General features: G+C 42.2%; 1 protein-coding gene across 1 annotated transcript; it reads left to right on the plus strand.

Moving 5' to 3' along the window:
- Positions 1 to 842: 842 nt before the first annotated feature.
- On the plus strand, positions 843 to 1851 carry LOC124697099. Its single transcript, XM_047229734.1, has one exon. The coding sequence runs from the start codon at positions 843 to 845 to the stop codon at positions 1539 to 1541; it is 699 nt and encodes a 232-aa protein (XP_047085690.1). The 3' UTR covers positions 1542 to 1851.
- The last annotated feature ends 16997 nt before the right edge of the window (positions 1852 to 18848 follow it).

Raw genomic sequence — 18848 nt, forward strand, 5'->3', positions numbered from 1 at the left:
ATTAGTAGGGAAGTAAAAGGTGTGTCTTCTGTCATCATGACGAGACTATAAATCACCTATTCTTCGAGTGCTAATTTGCTAGATCTATATGGTCAACCATCTAGATAGGTTCTGCCTTGTATTCACCACTGAGTGTTTCAAATATCTTCGGCAACTGGCTCAATGGTATGGATCCTAGGTTCAAACTAATTATTAGGGTGGGAGTGATTGCTATTAGAAACCACTCACTTTGTTGGTGCAAGCGATTACGCAATTTGCAATAAATTTGGCTATGTGCATCAACCGATTGATGAAGACACCGGTGGTTTTCCTATTTACAAAAGAGGACATGCTTACCCTGGTTGAATATAACATACAGTAGTATTTCCCCGGAAAAATATCACATAGCATTTTCTTATGTGAAAGATGAGGTAGGCGAACAACCCTTACAAGGTGCCGAGCAAGCACACGACATGCTTAATGTAGGAGATAGAATAGGACGGAGAATTGATCTAAGGATATAAAACTTTCTCCTTTTAGGGATAGGATGAGATCAAAGTTGGCTAAAACTAGTTCATTCTTAGAGGCATAGATTATCATATGAAAGAACACAAACAAAATAATACAGTAGATGTTTAATGGTATTTACAGAAGAAGAAAAATGCGACATACTGGATGGCTCGCCACAACAACTAGGTATAATTACGTGGTCACTCAAATAAATTGCATAATGGTGTCTGGTCCATCATTGTCAGACAGTGGAGAGAAACAATGCGGAAATTACATAACTCAGGTGGTTGTGCATGGTGGTGATGACAAGTTGCGCAGATTTCGATTTTGATAAACTTTCTTCTTACAAAGAAATGTTATGGGGAATAAGGTGTATCGTTTACCCATCGGATCAATCACACTCCAAGATCCCATCGACAAAAAGAGAAAAAAAAATCTCGGTGTCCAACAGCCAACGCAACTATAAAATCAACCGAAGTTCCCAAGCAAGTACCCAAGCAAAGAAAGCACAAAGAAGCTCCCAAACCCCAACGACGACGGCCATGTCTCCCTCTCCCCTAGCCATCCTCCTCCTCCTCGCCGTGGCCGCGCCGCTCGCCTATGGGGCCTGCGAAGGCGAAGCCTCGCTGAAGGGCGTGGCGAATGACGTCCTCTTGGAGTACGGGCTCCCCAAGGGCCTCCTCCCGGACTCCGTCGTCTCCTACACCTTCATCAACGCCACCGGCGACTTCAAGATCGAGCTCGCAAGCTCCTGCTACATCTGGTTCGGCGACCACTACACGTACTTCGACAAGCACCTCAGCGGCACCATCTCCCCGGGCACCATCTACAACCTCTCCGGCATCCAGGCCAAGAAGCTCTTCATCTGGGTCTACATCACCAGCATGGTCGCGCGCCCGGAGAGGGGCATGATCGAGTTCCACGCCAACTTCATCACCGAGGACGTGCCCATGTCGCTTTTCCAGAAGGTGCCCGTCTGCAGCAACGGAGTCGGCGACCAGCTCCGCGGCGCCGCCGGGGTGATGAACCTGCTCCCCGTCGCCGAGGTGTGACTTGTTTCAGATATATCAGTTGCTTTTAAGCCTTGCTCGCCCTGGCGTATATTTACGTATGTCTGGCCGGCTGGCCAAGACATTATTTGCACCTTTCTTCATGGAACATTTCTTATTGGAGGCGATCGAGAGACAGATGATGATCAATTAAGAAAGACGAGGTACCGTGCGATTTATTGTGGGAATTACATTTTTAAGTTCAATAAATAAAATATTTTGTAAGAACACGATCGAGTTTGTTGTACTGTGTATGCGTCAGCAAAAAGAATGTGAGATGCTCTTATCCATTTTCGATGTTTCATTTTCTCAAGGACTGAGCTGCTGATAACTCTTAGCCCGTTTAAGTTCGAGTCTTCGTACTCGCATTCTCGGTGTTGTGCACACAATTACCGTTATCAAAACATAGCGATGCTGGGTTTATGCCCTAGTACGGTCAATTATATTCTCAAGGACTTATGCTTCCGTGCACCCCTCTTTCTAAACTTAAACAAAGCAACTGGTGATCGCTCGATGCCCTGTCATAACTAAAGGCGTGATTATCTTTAACCAATTATTAATCATTGTTAATGAATAATTAAGCCATAGTAATCCGTATGAACTAATTGAGTATCAGCACCGTTATACATATCACACTATCGCATAGAGGACTTTTCTTATACGTCTACCCAAAATTATTGTCTTCTTCAACGCCACTGTTGCCAATTTATTATCGCCACCACTGCTGCAATTCGGGACCACAAAATACCTCTAGTGGTGAACTACACTAGCTCCGCCACATCGCCATCATCACCCGAGGGCACACACCCAATCCACATATGGCGATGAAGCGCAAGTTGTCTCCCACCGGGACTAACTTTGCCTTCGGCGATGATCACCACCACCAGGACATGTTGCGTTCACTAGTCGGTATTGCCAACATCACATCAGTGGCATAGCCGGTGTACTGGGCAGATACGGTCCGTGTCGTAGAGGTAGCTCAGTGTGGTCGGAAATGCTTCGTGGGCGTGCGGCAGTGATCGTCTGGGCGGTGAGTGGCGGAGATCAAAGACACCATCTAGAAGATCCGGGTGTGGCTCGAGCGCCGGTGCACAAGAGGCACTGGTGACACACCGACAAGAGGAAGAAAAGTATGATGTGGGCGGTGACATAGGAATCCCCAATGGGCCTGCCGAAGATGGTACCCGGGGTTTACTGAAGGCCCATGACTCGAAGAATAAGAAGATTCGGAAGCCCAAGTTATTATTAAGGAAAGCTAGAGTTGTATTAGGAAGTACTATTTGTAATCTTGCGGGACGGTTGGAAGCCCTCCCGGACTCTGTAACCTGCGTATTACGAATCCCTCGGCTCCGCCTCCTATATAAGGGGGAGTCGAGGGACAAAGAGAGGATCGATTCATTGTTTCACGCAATCCTAGTTTTTACATCGTCGAGTACTTTTCGGCTGAAACCTTCGAGATCTACTTGCCCTCTACTTCCGACTAAAACCCTAGTTTACAATCTGTAGGCATTGATAAGTTAATCCCTTGTCAATTGACGCCGTCTGTGGGAATTAGAGGTGTCAAGGATCTGATCTCGATGGCACGTTCAAGATCGTCGACTTCGTCGGTAGCAAGCAACGCCATGGATAGAGGTAAACAGATCGAAACTGGTCTCGTTGATTTTGTTCCTCACCCGCCCTCCCGTTTGGATGCATATGCGTATCTGGAGGAGCCCATGGAGATGACGTTTGGAAAGTTCCACTTCCGCGTCGAGAAGGAATGATCATATCGTCTCGAAATTCCGATCTCGTCGGGATTATCAGCGGTCGATCCCGATTTTTCAAGCTCTGCATCGTCAATCGAGTCAAGTGATACGCGTACAGCACGCGTCCATTGGGAACCCCAAGAGGAAGGTGTGATGCGTACAGCGGCAAGTTTTCCCTCAGAAAGAAACCAAGGTTTATCGAACCAGGAGGAGCCAAGAAGCACGTTGAAGGTTGATGGCGGCGGGATGTAGTGCGGCGCAACACCAGAGATTCCGGCGCCAACGTGGAACCTGCACAACACAACCAAAGTACTTTGCCCCAACGAAAAGTGAGGTTGTCAATCTCACCGGCTTGCTGTAACAAAGGATTAGATGTATAGTGTGGATGATGATTGTTTGCAAAGAACAGTAGAACAAGTATTGCGATAGATTGTATTCGATGTAAAAGAATGGACTGGGGTCCACGAGTTCACTAGAGGTGTCTCTCCCATAAGATAAATAGCATGTTGGGTGAACAAATTACGGTCGGGCAATTGACAAATAAAGAGGGCATGACAATGCACATACATGATATGATGAATATTGTGAGATTTAATTGGGCATTACGACAAAGTACATAGACCGCTATCCAGCATGCATCTATGCCTAAAAAGTCCACCTTCAGGTTATCATCCGAATCCCTTCCGGTATTAAGTTGCAAAACAACAGACAATTGCATTAAGTATGGTGCGTAATGTAATCAATAACTACATCCTCGGACATAGCATCAATGTTTTATCCCTAGTGGCAACAAGCACATCCACAACCTTAGAACTTTACGTCATCGTCCCAGATTTAATGGAGGCATGAACCCACTATCGAGCATAAATACTCCATCTTGGAGTTAAGAGTAAAAACTTGGCCGAGCCTCTACTAATAACGGAGAGCATGCAAGATCATAAACAACACATAGGTAATAGATTGATAATCAACATAACATAGTATTCTCTATCCATCGGATCCCGACAAACACAACATATAGAATTACAGATAGATGATCTTGATCATGTTAGGCAGCTCACAAGATCCGACAATGAAGCACATGAGGAGAAGACGGCCATCTAGCTACTGCTATGGACCCATAGTCCAGGGGTGAACTACTCACTCATCATTCCGGAGGCGACCATGGCGGTGAAGAGTCCTCCGGGAGATGATTCCCCTCTCCGGCAGGGTGCCGGAGGTGATCTCCAGAATCCCCCGAGATGGGATTGGCGGCGGCGTCTCGGTAAGGTTTTCCGTATCGTGGCTCTCGGTACTGGGGGTTTCGCGACGAAGGCTTTAAGTAGGCGGAAGGGCAGCCTCGGAAGGGCCATGGGGGCCCCACACAGCAGGGCCGCGCTGCCCTAGTGTGGCGGCGCCCCGTGGCCCCACTTCGTCTTCTCTTCGGTCTTCTGGAAGCTTCGTGGCAAAATAGGACCCTGGGCGTTGATTTCGTCCAATTCTGAGAATATTTCCTTTGTAGGATTTCTGAAACCAAAAACAGCAGAACAACGAAGCGACTCTTCGGCATCTCGTTAATAGGTTAGTGCCGGAAAATGCATAAATACGACATATAATGTGTATAAAACATGTAGATATCATCAATAATGTGGCATGGAACATAAGAAATTATCGATACGTCGGAGACGTATCAGCATCCCCAAGCTTAGTTCTGCTCGTCCCGAGCAGGTAAACGATAACAAAGATAATTTCCGGAGTGACATGCCATCATAACCTTGATCATACTATTGTAAGCATATGTAATGAATGCAGCGATCAAAACAATGGTAATGACATGAGTAAACAAATGAATCATAAAGCAAAGACTTTTCATGAATAGCACTTCAAGACAAGCATCAATAAGTCTTGCATAAGAGTTAACTCATAAAGCAATAAATCAAAGTAAAGGTATTGAAGCAACACAAAAGAAGATTAGGTTTCAGCGGTTGCTTTCAACTTGTAACATGTATATCTCATGGATATTGTCAACATAGAGTAATATAACAAGTGCAATATGCAAATATGTAGGAATCAATGCACAGTTCACACAAGTGTTTGCTTCTTGAGGTGGAGAGAAATAGGTGAACTGACTCAACATTAAAAGTAAAAGAAAGGTCCTTCAAAGAGGAAAGCATCGATTGCTATATTTGTGCTAGAGCTTTTATTTTGAAAACATGAAACAATTTTGTCAACGGTAGTAATAAAGCATATGTATCATGTAAATTATATCTTACAAGTTGCAAGCCTCATGCATAGTATACTAATAGTGCCCGCACCTTGTCCTAATTAGCTTGGACTACCGGGATCATCGCAATACACATGTTTTAACCAAGTGTCACAAAGGGGTACCTCCATGCCGCCTGTACAAAGGTCTAAGGAGAAAGCTCGCATTTTGGATTTCTCGCTTTTGATTATTCTCAACTTAGACATCCATACCGGGACAACATAGACAACAGATAATGGACTCCTCTTTAATGCATAAGCATGTAGCAACAATTAGTGTTCTCATATGAGATTGAGGATTGATACGTCTCCGACGTATCGATAATTTCTTATGTTCTATGCCATATTATTGATGATACCTACATGTTTTATGCACACTTTATGTCATATTCGTGCATTTTCTGGAACTAACCTATTAACAAGATGCCGAAGTGCCGGTTCTCGTTTTCTGCTGTTTTTGGTTTCAGAAATCCTAGTAACGAAATATTCTCGGAATTGGACGAAACGAAGACCCAGGTTCCTATTTTCACCGGAAGCATCCAGAACACCCGAGAGCCGCCAGAGGGGGGCCCTGTGGGCCCCAGACCATAGGGTGGCGCGGCCTGGGCCCTGGCCGCGCCAGCCTATGGTGTGGCCACCCCTTCGACCCTCCTGCGCCGCCTCTTCGCCTATATAAAGCCCCCGTCGCGAAACCCCTGATGCGAAAAACCACGATACGGAAAACCTTCCAGAGCCGCCGCCATCGCGAAGCCAAGATCTGGGGGACAGGAGTCTCTGTTCCGGCACCCTGCCGGAGCGGGGAAGTGCCCCCGGAAGGCTTCTCCATCGACACCGCTGCCATCTCCACCGTCATCTTCACCACCGCTGCTGCTCCCATGAGGAGGGAGTAGTTCTCCATCGAGGCTCGGGGCTGTACCGGTAGCTATGTGGTTCATCTCTCTCCTATGTACTTCAATACAATAATCTCATGAGCTGCCTTACATGATTGACATTCATATGATGATGCTTGTAATCTAGATGTCACTATGCTAGTCAAGTGAGTTTTACTTATGTGATCTCCGGAGACTCCTTGTCCCACGTGTGTAAAGGTGACGAGTGTGTGCACCGTGTGGGTCTCTTAGGCTATATTTCACGGAATACTTATTCACCTGTTGAATGGCATAGTGAGGTGCTTATTTATATCTCTTTATGATTGCAATGTGTTTGTATCACAATTTATCTATGTGCTACTCTAGCAATGTTATTAAAGTAGTTTTATTCCTCCCGCACGTGTGCAAAGGTGACAGATGTGTGCACCGTGTTAGTACTTGGTTTATGCTATGATCATGATCTCTTGTAGATTGCGAAGTTAACTATTGCTATGATAATATTGATGTGATCTATTCCTCCTACATATGCATGAAGGTGACGAGTGTGCATGCTATGTTAGTACTTGGTTTAGTCTTTTGATCTATCTTACACTAAAGGTTACTAAAATATGAGCATTATTGTGGAGCTTGTTAACTCCGGCATTGAGGGTTCGTGTAATCCTACGCAATGTGTTCATCATCCAACAAGAGTGTAGAGTATGCATTTATCTATTCTGTTATGTGATCAATGTTGAGAGTGTCCACTAGTGAAAGTCTAATCCCTAGGCCTTGTTCCTAAATATCGCTATCGCTGCTTGTTTACTTGTTTTACTTGCGTTATTACTCGCTGCGTTACTACTCGTTGCGTTACTTACGCTTGTTTACTTGTCCTGGGCAAAGCACTTTTCTCGGTGCCGTTGCTACTACTTATTCATACCACCTGTATTTCACTATCTCTTCGCCGAACTAGTGCACCTCTTAGGTGTGTTGGGGACACAAGAGACTTCTTGCTTTGTGGTTGCAGGGGTTGCTTGAGAGGGATATCTTTGACCTCTTCCTCCCCGAGATCGATAAACCTTGGGTGATCCACTTAAGGGAAAGTTGCTGCTGTTCTACAAACCTCTGCTCTTGGAGGCCCAACACTGTCTACAAGAATAGAAGCTCCCGTAGACATCAAGCTATTTTCTGGCGCCGTTGCCGGGGAGGAAAGGTAAAAAGGCTCTCATACTCCGGTCCCAGGTAAAGTAATTTTCTGGCGCCATTGTGTGTGTGCTCAAAGCTATTTCCTTTAGATCCTGCAATTGCATCTTTTTGTTTCTTGTTTACACTAGTTTGGCATAATGGACAACAATGAGCTTCTTATTCTATTTCCTGATTTAAAACATGGATTGTTTGATGCGAAAATTAAAAAACCTATGGAATCTTATTTGCATGATGGTAGTAATATTAGTATGAACGCTTTGAACACCATTGTTGATAATGATATGGAAAATTCTAAGCTTGGGGAAGCTGGTTTTCATGATCTTTTTAGTCCCCCAAGCATTGATGAGAAAATTTTCTTTGATGATACTTTGCCTCCTATTTCTAATGATTATAATGATAGTGGTCTTTTGGTGCCACCTACTATGGAGAGTAAATTTTGTTGTGATTATACTATGCCTCCAAAACTCGATGAGAATAATAATGATAGCTACTTTGTTGAATTTGCTCCCACTATTACTAATAAAATTGACTATGCCTATGTGGAGAGTAATAATTTTATGCATGAGACTCATGATAAGAATGCTTTATGTGATAGTTATATTGTTGAGTTTTCTCATGATGCTACTGAAAGTTATTACGAGAGAGGAAAATATGGTTGTCGAAATTTTCATGTTACTTAAATGCCTCTCTATGTGCTGAAATTTTTGAAGCTACACTTGTTCTATCTTCCTATGCTTGTTACTTTGCTCTTCATGAACTTGTTTATTTACAAGATTCCTATGCATAGGAAGCATGTTAGGCTTAAATGTGTTTTGAATTTGCCTCTTGATGCTCTCTTTTGCTTCACATACTATCTCTTGCGAGTGCATCATTAAAACTGCTGAGCCCATCTTAATGGCTATAAAGAAAGAACTTCTTGGGAGATAACCCATGTGTTATTTTGCTACAGTACTTGGTTTTTATTTTGTGTCTTGGAAGTTGTTTACTACTGTAGCAACCTCTCCTTATCTTAGTTTTGTGTTTTGTTGTGCCAAGTAAAGTCTTTGATAGTAAAGTAAGTACTAGATTTGGATTACTGCGCAGTTCCAGATTTCTTTGCTTGTCACGAATCTGGGTCTAATTCTCTGTAGGTAACTCAGAAAATTATGCCAATTTACGTGAGTGATCCTCAGATATGTACGCAACTTTCATTCAATTTGGGCATTTTCATTTGAGCAAGTCTGGCGCCCTTTTAAAATTTGTCTTTACGGACTGTTCTGTTTTGACAGATTCTGCCTTTTATTTCGCATTGCTTCTTTCGCTGTGTTGGGTGGATTTCTTTGTTCCATTACCTTCCAGTAGCTTTGAGCAATGTCCAGAAGTGTTAAGAATGATTGTGTCACCTCTGAACATGTGAGTTTTTGATTATGCACTAACCCTCTAATGAGTTTGTTTCGAGTTTGGTGTGGAGGAAGTTTTCAAGGGTCAAGAGAGGAGGATGATATACTATGATCAAGAAGAGTGAAAAGTCTAAGCTTGGGGATGCCCCCATGGTTCATCCCTGCATATTTCAAGAAGACTCAAGCATCTAAGCTTGGGGATGCCCAAGGCATCCCCTTCTTCATCGACAAATTATCGAGTTCCTTCTCTTGAAACTATATTTTTATTCGGCCACATCTTATGTACTTTACTTGGAGCGTCCGTGTGATTTTGTTTTTGTTTTTGTTTGAATAAATGCTTGTGTGGGAGAGAGACACGCTCCGCTGGTTCATATGAACACATGTGTTCTTAGCTTTTAATTTTCATGGCGAAGTTTCTTCTTCGTTAATTTGTTATATGGTTGGAATTGGAAAATGATACATGTAGTAAATTGCTATAATGTCTTGGATAATGTGATACTTGGCAATTGTTGTGCTCATGTTTAAGCTCTTGCATCATATACTTTGCACCCATTAATGAAGAAACACTTAGAGCTTGCTAATTTAGTTTGCATATTTGGTTTCTCTAGAGTCTAGATAATATCTAGTATTGAGTTTTGAACAACAAGGAAGACGGTGTAGAGTCTTATAATGTTTACAATATGTCTTTTATGTGAGTTTTGCTGTACCGTTCATCCTTGTGTTTGTTTCAAATAACCTTGCTAGCCTAAACCTTGTATCGAGAGGGAATACTTCTCATGCATCCAAAATACTTGAGCCAACCACTATGCCATTTGCGTCCACCATACCTACCTACTACATGGTATTTATCCGCCATTCCAAAGTAAATTGCTTGAGTGCTACCTTTAAAATTCCATCATTCACCTTTGCAATATATAGCTCATGGGACAAATAGCTTAAAAACTATTGTGGTATTGAATATGTACTTATGCACTTTATCTCTTATTAAGTTGCTTGTTGTGCGATAACCATGTTTACGGGGACGCCATCAACTATTCTTTGTTGGATATCATGTGAGTTGCTATGCATGTCCGTCTTGTCCGAAGCAAGAGAGATCTACCACCTTCATGGTTGGAGCATGCATATTGTTAGAGAAGAACTTTGGGCCGCTAACTAAAGCCATGATTCATGGTGGAAGTTTCGAGTCTTGGACACATATCCTCAATCTCATATGAGAATAATAATTGTTGCCACATGCTTATGCATTAAAGAGGAGTCCATTATCCGTTGTCCATGTTGTCCCGGTATGGATGTCTAAGTTGAGAATAATCAAAAGCGAGAAATCCAAAATGCGAGCTTTCTCCTTAGACCTTTGTACGAGCGGCATGGAGGTACCCCATTGTGACACTTGGTTAAAACATGTGCATTGCAAAGATCCGGTAGTCCAAGCTAATTAGGACAAGGTGCGGGCACTATTAGTATACTATGCATGAGGCTTGCAACTTGTAAGATATAATTTACATGATACATATGCTTTATTACTACCGTTGACAAAATTGTTTCATGTTTTCAAAATAAAAGCTCTAGCACAAATATAGCAATCGATGCTTTCCTCTTTGAAGGACCATTCTCTTTACTTTTATGTTGAGTCAGTTCACCTATCTCTCTCCACCTCAAGAAGCAAACACTTGTGTGAACGAGTGCATTGATTCCTACATACTTGCATATTGTACTTGTTATATTACTCTATGTTGACAATTATCCATGAGATATACATGTTACAAGTTGAAAGCAACCGCTGAAACTTAATCTTCCTTTGTGTTGCTTCAATACCTTTACTTTGATTTATTGCTTTATGAGTTAACTCTTATGCAAGACTTATTAATACTTGTCTTCAAGTACTATTCATGAAAAGTCTTTGCTTTATGATTCACTTGTTTACTCATGTCATTACCATTGTTTTGATCGCTGCATCCACTACATATGTTTACAAATAGTATGATCAAGGTTATGATGGCATATCACTTCAGAAATTATCTTTGTTATCGTTTTACCCGCTCGGGACGAGCGAACTAAGCTTGGGGATGCTTGATACGTCTCCGACGTATCGATAATTTCTTATGTTCTATGCCATATTATTGATGATACCTACATGTTTTATGCACACTTTATGTCATATTCGTGCATTTTCCGGAACTAACCTATTAACAAGATGCTGAAGTGCCAGTTCTCGTTTCTCGCTGTTTTTGGTTTCGAAATCCTAGTAACGAAATATTCTCGGAATTGGACGAAACGAAGACCCGGGTTCCTATTTTCACCGGAAGCATCCGGAACACCCGAGAGCCGCCGGAGGGGGCCCTGTGGGCCCTGGACCATAGGGTGGCGCGGCTCGGGCCCCGGCCGCGCCAGCCTATGGTGTGGCCACCCCTTCGACCCTCCTCGCGCCGCCTCTTCGCCTATATAAAGCCCCCGTCGCGAAACCCCCGATGCGAAAAACCACGATACGGAAAACCTTCCGGAGCCGCCGCCATCGCGAAGCCAAGATCCGGGGGACAGGAGTCTCTCGTTCCGGCACCCTGCCGGAGCGGGGAAGTGCCCCGGAAGGCTTCTCCATCGACACCGCTGCCATCTCCACCGCCATCTTCACCACCGCTGCTGCTCCCATGAGGAGGGAGTAGTTCTCCATCGAGGCTCGGGGCTGTACCGGTAGCTATGTGGTTCATCTCTCTCCTATGTACTTCAATACAATAATCTCATGAGCTGCCTTACATGATTGAGATTCATATGATGATGCTTGTAATCTAGATGTCACTATGCTAGTCAAGTGAGTTTTACTTATGTGATCTCCGGAGACTCCTTGTCCCACGTGTGTAAAGGTGACGAGTGTGTGCACCGTGTGGGTCTCTTAGGCTATATTTCACAGAATACTTATTCACTCGTTGAATGGCATAGTGAGGTGCTTATTTATATCTCTTTATGATTGCAATGTGTTTGTATCACAATTTATCTATGTGCTACTCTAGCAATGTTATTAAAGTAGTTTTATTCCTCCTCGCACGTGTGCAAAGGTGACAAGTGTGTGCACCGTGTTAGTACTTGGTTTATGCTATGATCATGATCTCTTGTAGATTGCGAAGTTAACTATTGCTATGATAATATTGATGTGATCTATTCCTCCTACATATGCATGAAGGTGACAGTGTGCATGCTATGTTAGTACTTGGTTTAGTCTTTTGATCTATCTTACACTAAAGGTTACTAAAATATGAGCATTATTGTGGAGCTTGTTAACTCCGGCATTGAGGGTTCGTGTAATCCTACGCAATGTGTTCATCATCCAACAAGAGTGTAGAGTATGCATTTATCTATTCTCGTTATGTGATCAATGTTGAGAGTGTCCACTAGTGAAAGTCTAATCCCTAGGCCTTGTTCCTAAATATCGCTATCGCTGCTTGTTTACTCGTTTTACTGCGTTATTACTGCTGCGTTACTATCGTTGCGTTACTTCTGCTTGTTTATCGTCCCGGGCAAAGCACTTTTCTGGTGCCGTTGCTACTACTTATTCATACCACCTGTATTTCACTATCTCTTCGCCGAACTAGTGCACCTCTTAGGTGTGTTGGGGACACAAGAGACTTCTTGCTTTGTGGTTGCAGGGTTGCTTGAGAGGGATATCTTTGACCTCTTCCTCCCTGAGATCGATAAACCTTGGGTGATCCACTTAAGGGAAAGTTGCTGCTGTTCTACAAACCTCTGCTCTTGGAGGCCCAACACTGTCTACAAGAATAGAAGCTCCCGTAGACATCAAGGATATATGTCCAAAACTGAAACTTCCACCATGATTCATGGCTTTAGTTAGCGGCCCAATGTTCTTCTCTAACAATATGCATGCTCTAACCATTAAACTGGTAGATCTCCCTTACTTCAGACAAGACGGACATGCATAACAACTCACATGATATTCAACAAAGAGTAGTTGATGGCGTCCCCAGGAACATGGTTATCGCACAACAAGCAACTTAATAAGAGATAAAGTGCATAAGTACATATTCAATACCACAATAGTTTTTAAGCTATTTGTCCCATGAGCTATATATTGCAAAGGTAAAGAATGGAAATTTTAAAGGTAGCACTCAAGAAATTTACTTTGGAATGGCGGAGAAATACCATGTAGTAGGTAGGTATGGTGGACACAAATGGCATAATGATTGGCTCAAGGATTTTGGATGCATGAGAAGTATTCCCTCTCGATACAAGGTTTAGGCTAGCAAGATTATTTGAAACAAACACAAGGATGAACCGGTGCAGCAAAACTCACATAAAAGACATATTGTAAACATTATAAGACTCTACACCGTCTTCCTTGTTGTTCAAACTCAATACTAGAAATTATCTAGACTTTAGAGAGACTAAATATGCAAACCAAATTTAGCAAGCTCTAGGTGTTTCTTCATTAATGGGTGCAAAGTATATGATGCAAGAGCTTAAACATGAGCACAACAATTTCCAAGTATCAAATTATTCAAGACATTTTAGAATTACTACATGTAGCATTTCCCAATTCCAACCATATAATAATTTAACGAAGAAGATTCAACCTTCGCCATGAATACTATGAGTAAAGCCTAAGGATATATTTGTCCATATGCAACAGCGGAGCGTGTCTCTCTCCCACACAATGAATGCTAGGATCCATTTTATTCAAACAAAACAAAAACAAAAATAAACCGACGCTCCAAGCAAAGTACATAAGATGTGATGGAATAAAAATATAGTTTCAGGGGAGGAACCTGATAATGTTGTCGATGAAGAAGGGGATGCCCAAGACGCTTGAGTCTTCTTAAAATATGCAGGGGTGAACCACCGGGACATCCCCAAGCTTAGAGCTTTCACTCTCCTTGATCATATTGTATCATCCTCCTCTCTTGATCCTTGAAAACTTCCTCCACACCAAACTCGAAACAACTCATTAGAGGGTTAGTGCACAATAAAAATTAACATGTTCAGAGGTGACATAATCATTCTTAACACTTCTGGACATTGCATAAAGCTACTGGACATTGATGGAACAAAGAAATTTATCCATCATAGCAAAAGAGGCAATGCGAAATAAAAGGCAGAATCTGTCAAAACAGAACAGTCCGTAAAGATGGATTTTATTGAGGCAGCAGACTTGCTCAAATGAAAATGCCCAAATTGAATGAAAGTTGCGTACATATCTGAGGATCACGCACGTAAATTGGCGTATTTTTCTGAGCTACCTACAGAGAGGCAGGTCGAAATTCGTGACAGCAAAGAAATCTGTTACTGCGCAGCAATCCAAATCTAGTATGAACCTTACTATCAAAGACTTTACTTGGCACAAAAATGCACAAAACTAAGATAAGGAGAGGTTGCTACAGTAGTAAAAAACTTCCAAGACTCAAATATAAAACAAAAATACTGTAGTAAAAACATGGGTTGTCTCCCATAAGCGCTTTTCTTTAACGCCTTTCAGCTAGGCGCAGAAAGTGTGTATCAAGTGTTATCAAGAGACGAAGTATCAATATCATAACTTGTTCTAGCAATATAATCAAAAGGTAACTTCATTCTGTTTCTAGGGAAGTGTTCCATACCTTTCTTGAGAGGAAATTGATATTTAATATTACCTTCCTTCATATCAATGGTAGCACCAACAGTTCGAAGAAAAGGTCTTCCCAATATAATGGGACAAGATGCATTGCATTCAATATACAAGACAACAAAATCAACGGGGACAAGGTCATTGTTAACGGTAATGCGAACATTATCAATTCTCCCCAAAGGTTTCTTTATAGCATTATCAACAAGATTAACATCCAAATAACAGTTTTTCAATGGTGGCAAGTCAAGCATATTATAGATTTTCTTAGGCATAACAGAAATACTTGCACGAAGATCACATAAAGCATTACAATCAAAGTTATTGACCTTCATCTTAATGATGGGCTCCCAACCATCCTCTAGCTTTCTAGGCATAGAAGTTTCAAGTTTTAGTTTCTCTTCTCTAGCTTTTATGAGAGCATTTGTAATATGTTTTGTGAAAGCCAAGTTTATAGAACTAGCATTGGGACTCTTAGCAAGTTTTTGTAAGAACTTTATAACTTCAGAGATGTGGCAATCATCAAAATCCAAACCATTATAATCTAAAGCAATGGGATCATCATCCCCAATGTTGGAAAAAATTTCAGCAGTTTTATCACAGGCAGTTTTAGCAGTTTCAGGCAATTTTGCGGGCTTTGCACTAGGAGTGGAAACATTGCCAACACCAATTATTTTACCATTGATAGTAGGAGGTGCAGTAACATGTGGAGCATTAACATTACTATTGGTGGTAATAGTCCAAACTTTAGCTACATTATTCTCTTTAGCTAGTTTTTCATTTTCTTGTCTTTCCCACCTAGCATGCAATTCGACCATCAATCTTATATTCTCATTAATTCTAACTTGGATGGCATTTGCTGTAGTAACAATTTTATTTTCAATATCCTTATTAGGCATAACTTTCGATTTCAAAAGATCAACATCAGAGGCAAGACTATCAACCTTAGAAGCGAGAATATCAATTTTATTGAGCTTTTCCTCAACGGATTTGTTAAAAGCAGTTTGTGTACTAATAAATTCTTTAAGCATAGCTTCAAGTCCAGGGGGTGTGTTCCTATTATTGTTGTAAGAATTCCCATAAGAATTACCATAACCGTTACCATTATTATAAGGATATGGCCTATAGTTATTACTAGAATTGTTCCGATAAGCATTGTTGTTGAAATTATTATTTTTAATGAAGTTTACATCAACATGTTCTTCTTGAGCAACCAATGAAGCTAACGGAACATTATTAGGATCAACATTAGTCCTATCATTCACAAGCATAGACATAATAGCATCAATCTTATCACTCAAGGAAGAGGTTTCTTCGACAGAATTTACCTTCTTACCTTGTGGAGCTCTTTCCGTGTGCCATTCAGAGTAATTAATCATAATATTATCAAGGAGCTTTGTTGCTTCACCAAGAGTGATGGACATAAAGGTACCTCCAGCAGCTGAATCCAATAGGTTCCGCGAAGAAAAGTTCGATCCTGCATAAAAGGTTTGGATGATCATCCAAGTAGTCAGTCCATGGGTTGGGCAATTTTTAACCAAAGATTTCATTCTTTCCCAAGCTTGTGCAACATGCTCATTATCCAATTGTTTAAAATTCATTATGATACTCCTCAAAGATATAATTTTAGCAGGGGGATAATATCTACCAATAAAAGCATCCTTGCATTTAGTCCATGAATCAATACTATTCTTAGGCAGAGATAGCAACCAATCTTTAGCTCTTGCTCGTAATGAGAAAGGAAACAATTTTAATTTTATAATATCACCATCTACATCTTATACTTTTGCATTTCACACAATTCAACAAAGTTATTGAGATGGGCAGCAGCATCATCAGAACTAACACCAGAAAATTGCTCTCTCATAACAAGATTCAGTAAAGCAGGTTTAATTTCAAAGAATTCTGCTGCAGATAGCGGTGGAGCAATAGGTGTGCATAAGAAATCATTATTATTTGTGGTTGTGAAGTCACACAACTTAGTATTTTCAGGGGTAGCCATTTTAGCAGTAGTAAATAAAGCAAACTAGATAAAGTAAATGCAAGTAACTAATTTTTTTTGTGTTTTTAATATAGAGAACAAGACAGTAAATAAAGTAAAGCTAGCAACTAATTTTTTTGTGTTTTGATATAATGCAGCAAACAAAGTAGAAAATAAAGTAAAGCAAGACAAAAACAAAGTAAAGAGATTGGATTGTGGAGACTCCCCTTGCAGCGTGTCTTGATCTCCCCGGCAACGGCGCCGTAAAAATATGCTTGATACGCGTACAAAGCACGCGTCCGTTGGGAACCCCAAGAGGAAGGTGTGATGCGTACAGCGGCAAGTTTTCCCTCGGAAAGAAACCAAGGTTTATCGAACCAGGAGGAGCCAAGAAGCACGTTGAAGGTTGATGGCGGCGGGATGTAGTGCGGCGCAACACCGGAGATTCCGGCGCCAACGTGGAACCCGCACAACACAACCAAAGTACTTTGCCCCAACGAAACGAGTGAGGTTGTCAATCTCACCGGCTTGCTGTAACAAAGGATTAGATGTATAGTGTGGATGATGATTGTTTGCAAAGAACGAGTAGAACAAGTATTGCAGTAGATTGTATTCGATGTAAAAGAATGGACCGGGGTCCACAGTTCACTAGAGGTGTCTCTCCCATAAGATAAATAGCATGTTGGGTGAACAAATTACAGTCGGGCAATTGACAAATAAAGAAGGCATGACAATGCACATACATGATATGATGAATATTGTGAGATTTAATTGGGCATTACGACAAAGTACATAGACCGCTATCCAAGCATGCATCTATGCCTAAAAAGTCCACCTTCGAGTTATCATCCGAACCCCTTCCAGTATTAAGTTGCAAAACAACGGACAATTGCATTAAGTATGGTGCGTAATGTAATCAATAACTACATCCTCGGACATAGCATCAATGTTTTATCCCTAGTGGCAACAGCACATCCACAACCTTAGAACTTCCCGTCACTCGTCCCGCATTTAATGGAGGCATGAACCCACTATCGAGCATAAATACTCCCTCTTGGAGTTAAGAGTAAAAACTTGGCCGAGCCTCTACTAATAACGGAGAGCATGCAAGATCATAAACAACACATAGGTAATAGATTGATAATCAACATAACATAGTATTCTCTATCCATCGGATCCCGACAAACACAACATATAGAATTACAGATAGATGATCTTGATCATGTTAGGCAGCTCACAAGATCCGACAATGAAGCAAATGAGGAGAAGACGACCATCTAGCTACTTCTATGGACCCATAGTACAGGGGTGAACTACTCACTCATCACTCCGGAGGCGACCATGGCGGTGAAGAGTCCTCCGGGAGATGATTCCCCTCTTCGGCAGGGTGCCGAAGGTGATCTCCAGAATCCCCCGAGATGGGATTGGCAGCGGCGGCGTCTCGCATAGGTTTTCCGTATCGTGGCTCTCGGTATCGGGGGTTTCGCGACGAAGGCTTTAAGTAGGCGGAAGGGCAGCCTCGGAAGGGTCACGGGGGCCCCACACGAGCGAGGCCGCGCGGGCCCCTCCCGGGCCGCGCCGCCCTAGTGTGGCGGCGCCCGTGGCCCCACTTCGTCTTCTCTTCGGTCTTCCGGAAGCTTCGTGGCAAAATAGGACCCCGGGCGTTGATTTCGTCCAATTCCGAGAATATTTCCTTTGTAGGATTTCTGAAACCAAAAACAGCAGAAAACAGACAATCGGCTCTTCGGCATCTCGTTAGTAGGTTAGTGCCGGAAAATGCATAAATACGACATATAATGTGTATAAAACATGTAGATATCATCAATAATGTGGCATGGAACATAAGAAATTATCGATACGTCGGAGACGTATCATCAAGCGACGAGGAGATTTCGTCGCCACGCTTCATCAGCACCAGGGCAAGTGAAAAACTCGCCAAGATCTTCAGCGACATGTCTTTCGAGTCATCTGCGGACTCCGATATAAGCGAGGACTCGAGCTACATCGACAGCTTCAACTTCATCGACAGATCTCTTACTGTTGGAAAGGTCTTCACCAATCTCAATGACGGTGTCACCAAACCCGACAAAGTCCATAAATATCATCAGATCTATGCAATCTGAGAGCCAAGCCGATCAGAACCAGAGACGTCAGAGGCTTTCGACGATGCGGGAAACCCATATGTCGATCCCGCTGATCTCAGGCGAGGTTTAGGCACTAAATATATCGGGTCTACACCGCGTCTAAGGGTTCAACTCCCACAAGAAGCATGGGACAGAGCTGCAAGAGCTATGGACGGTACAGAACCAATGAC

The sequence above is a fragment of the Lolium rigidum genome, chromosome 3 (genome assembly GCF_022539505.1).
Source record: "Lolium rigidum isolate FL_2022 chromosome 3, APGP_CSIRO_Lrig_0.1, whole genome shotgun sequence".
NCBI classification, from domain to species: Eukaryota; Viridiplantae; Streptophyta; class Magnoliopsida; order Poales; family Poaceae; genus Lolium; species Lolium rigidum.

Excerpts from the sequence above, each read along its gene's own strand:
- LOC124697099 (XM_047229734.1), top strand. The coding sequence starts at position 843 with ATGTTATGGGGAATAAGGTGTATCGTTTACCCATCGGATCAATCACAC.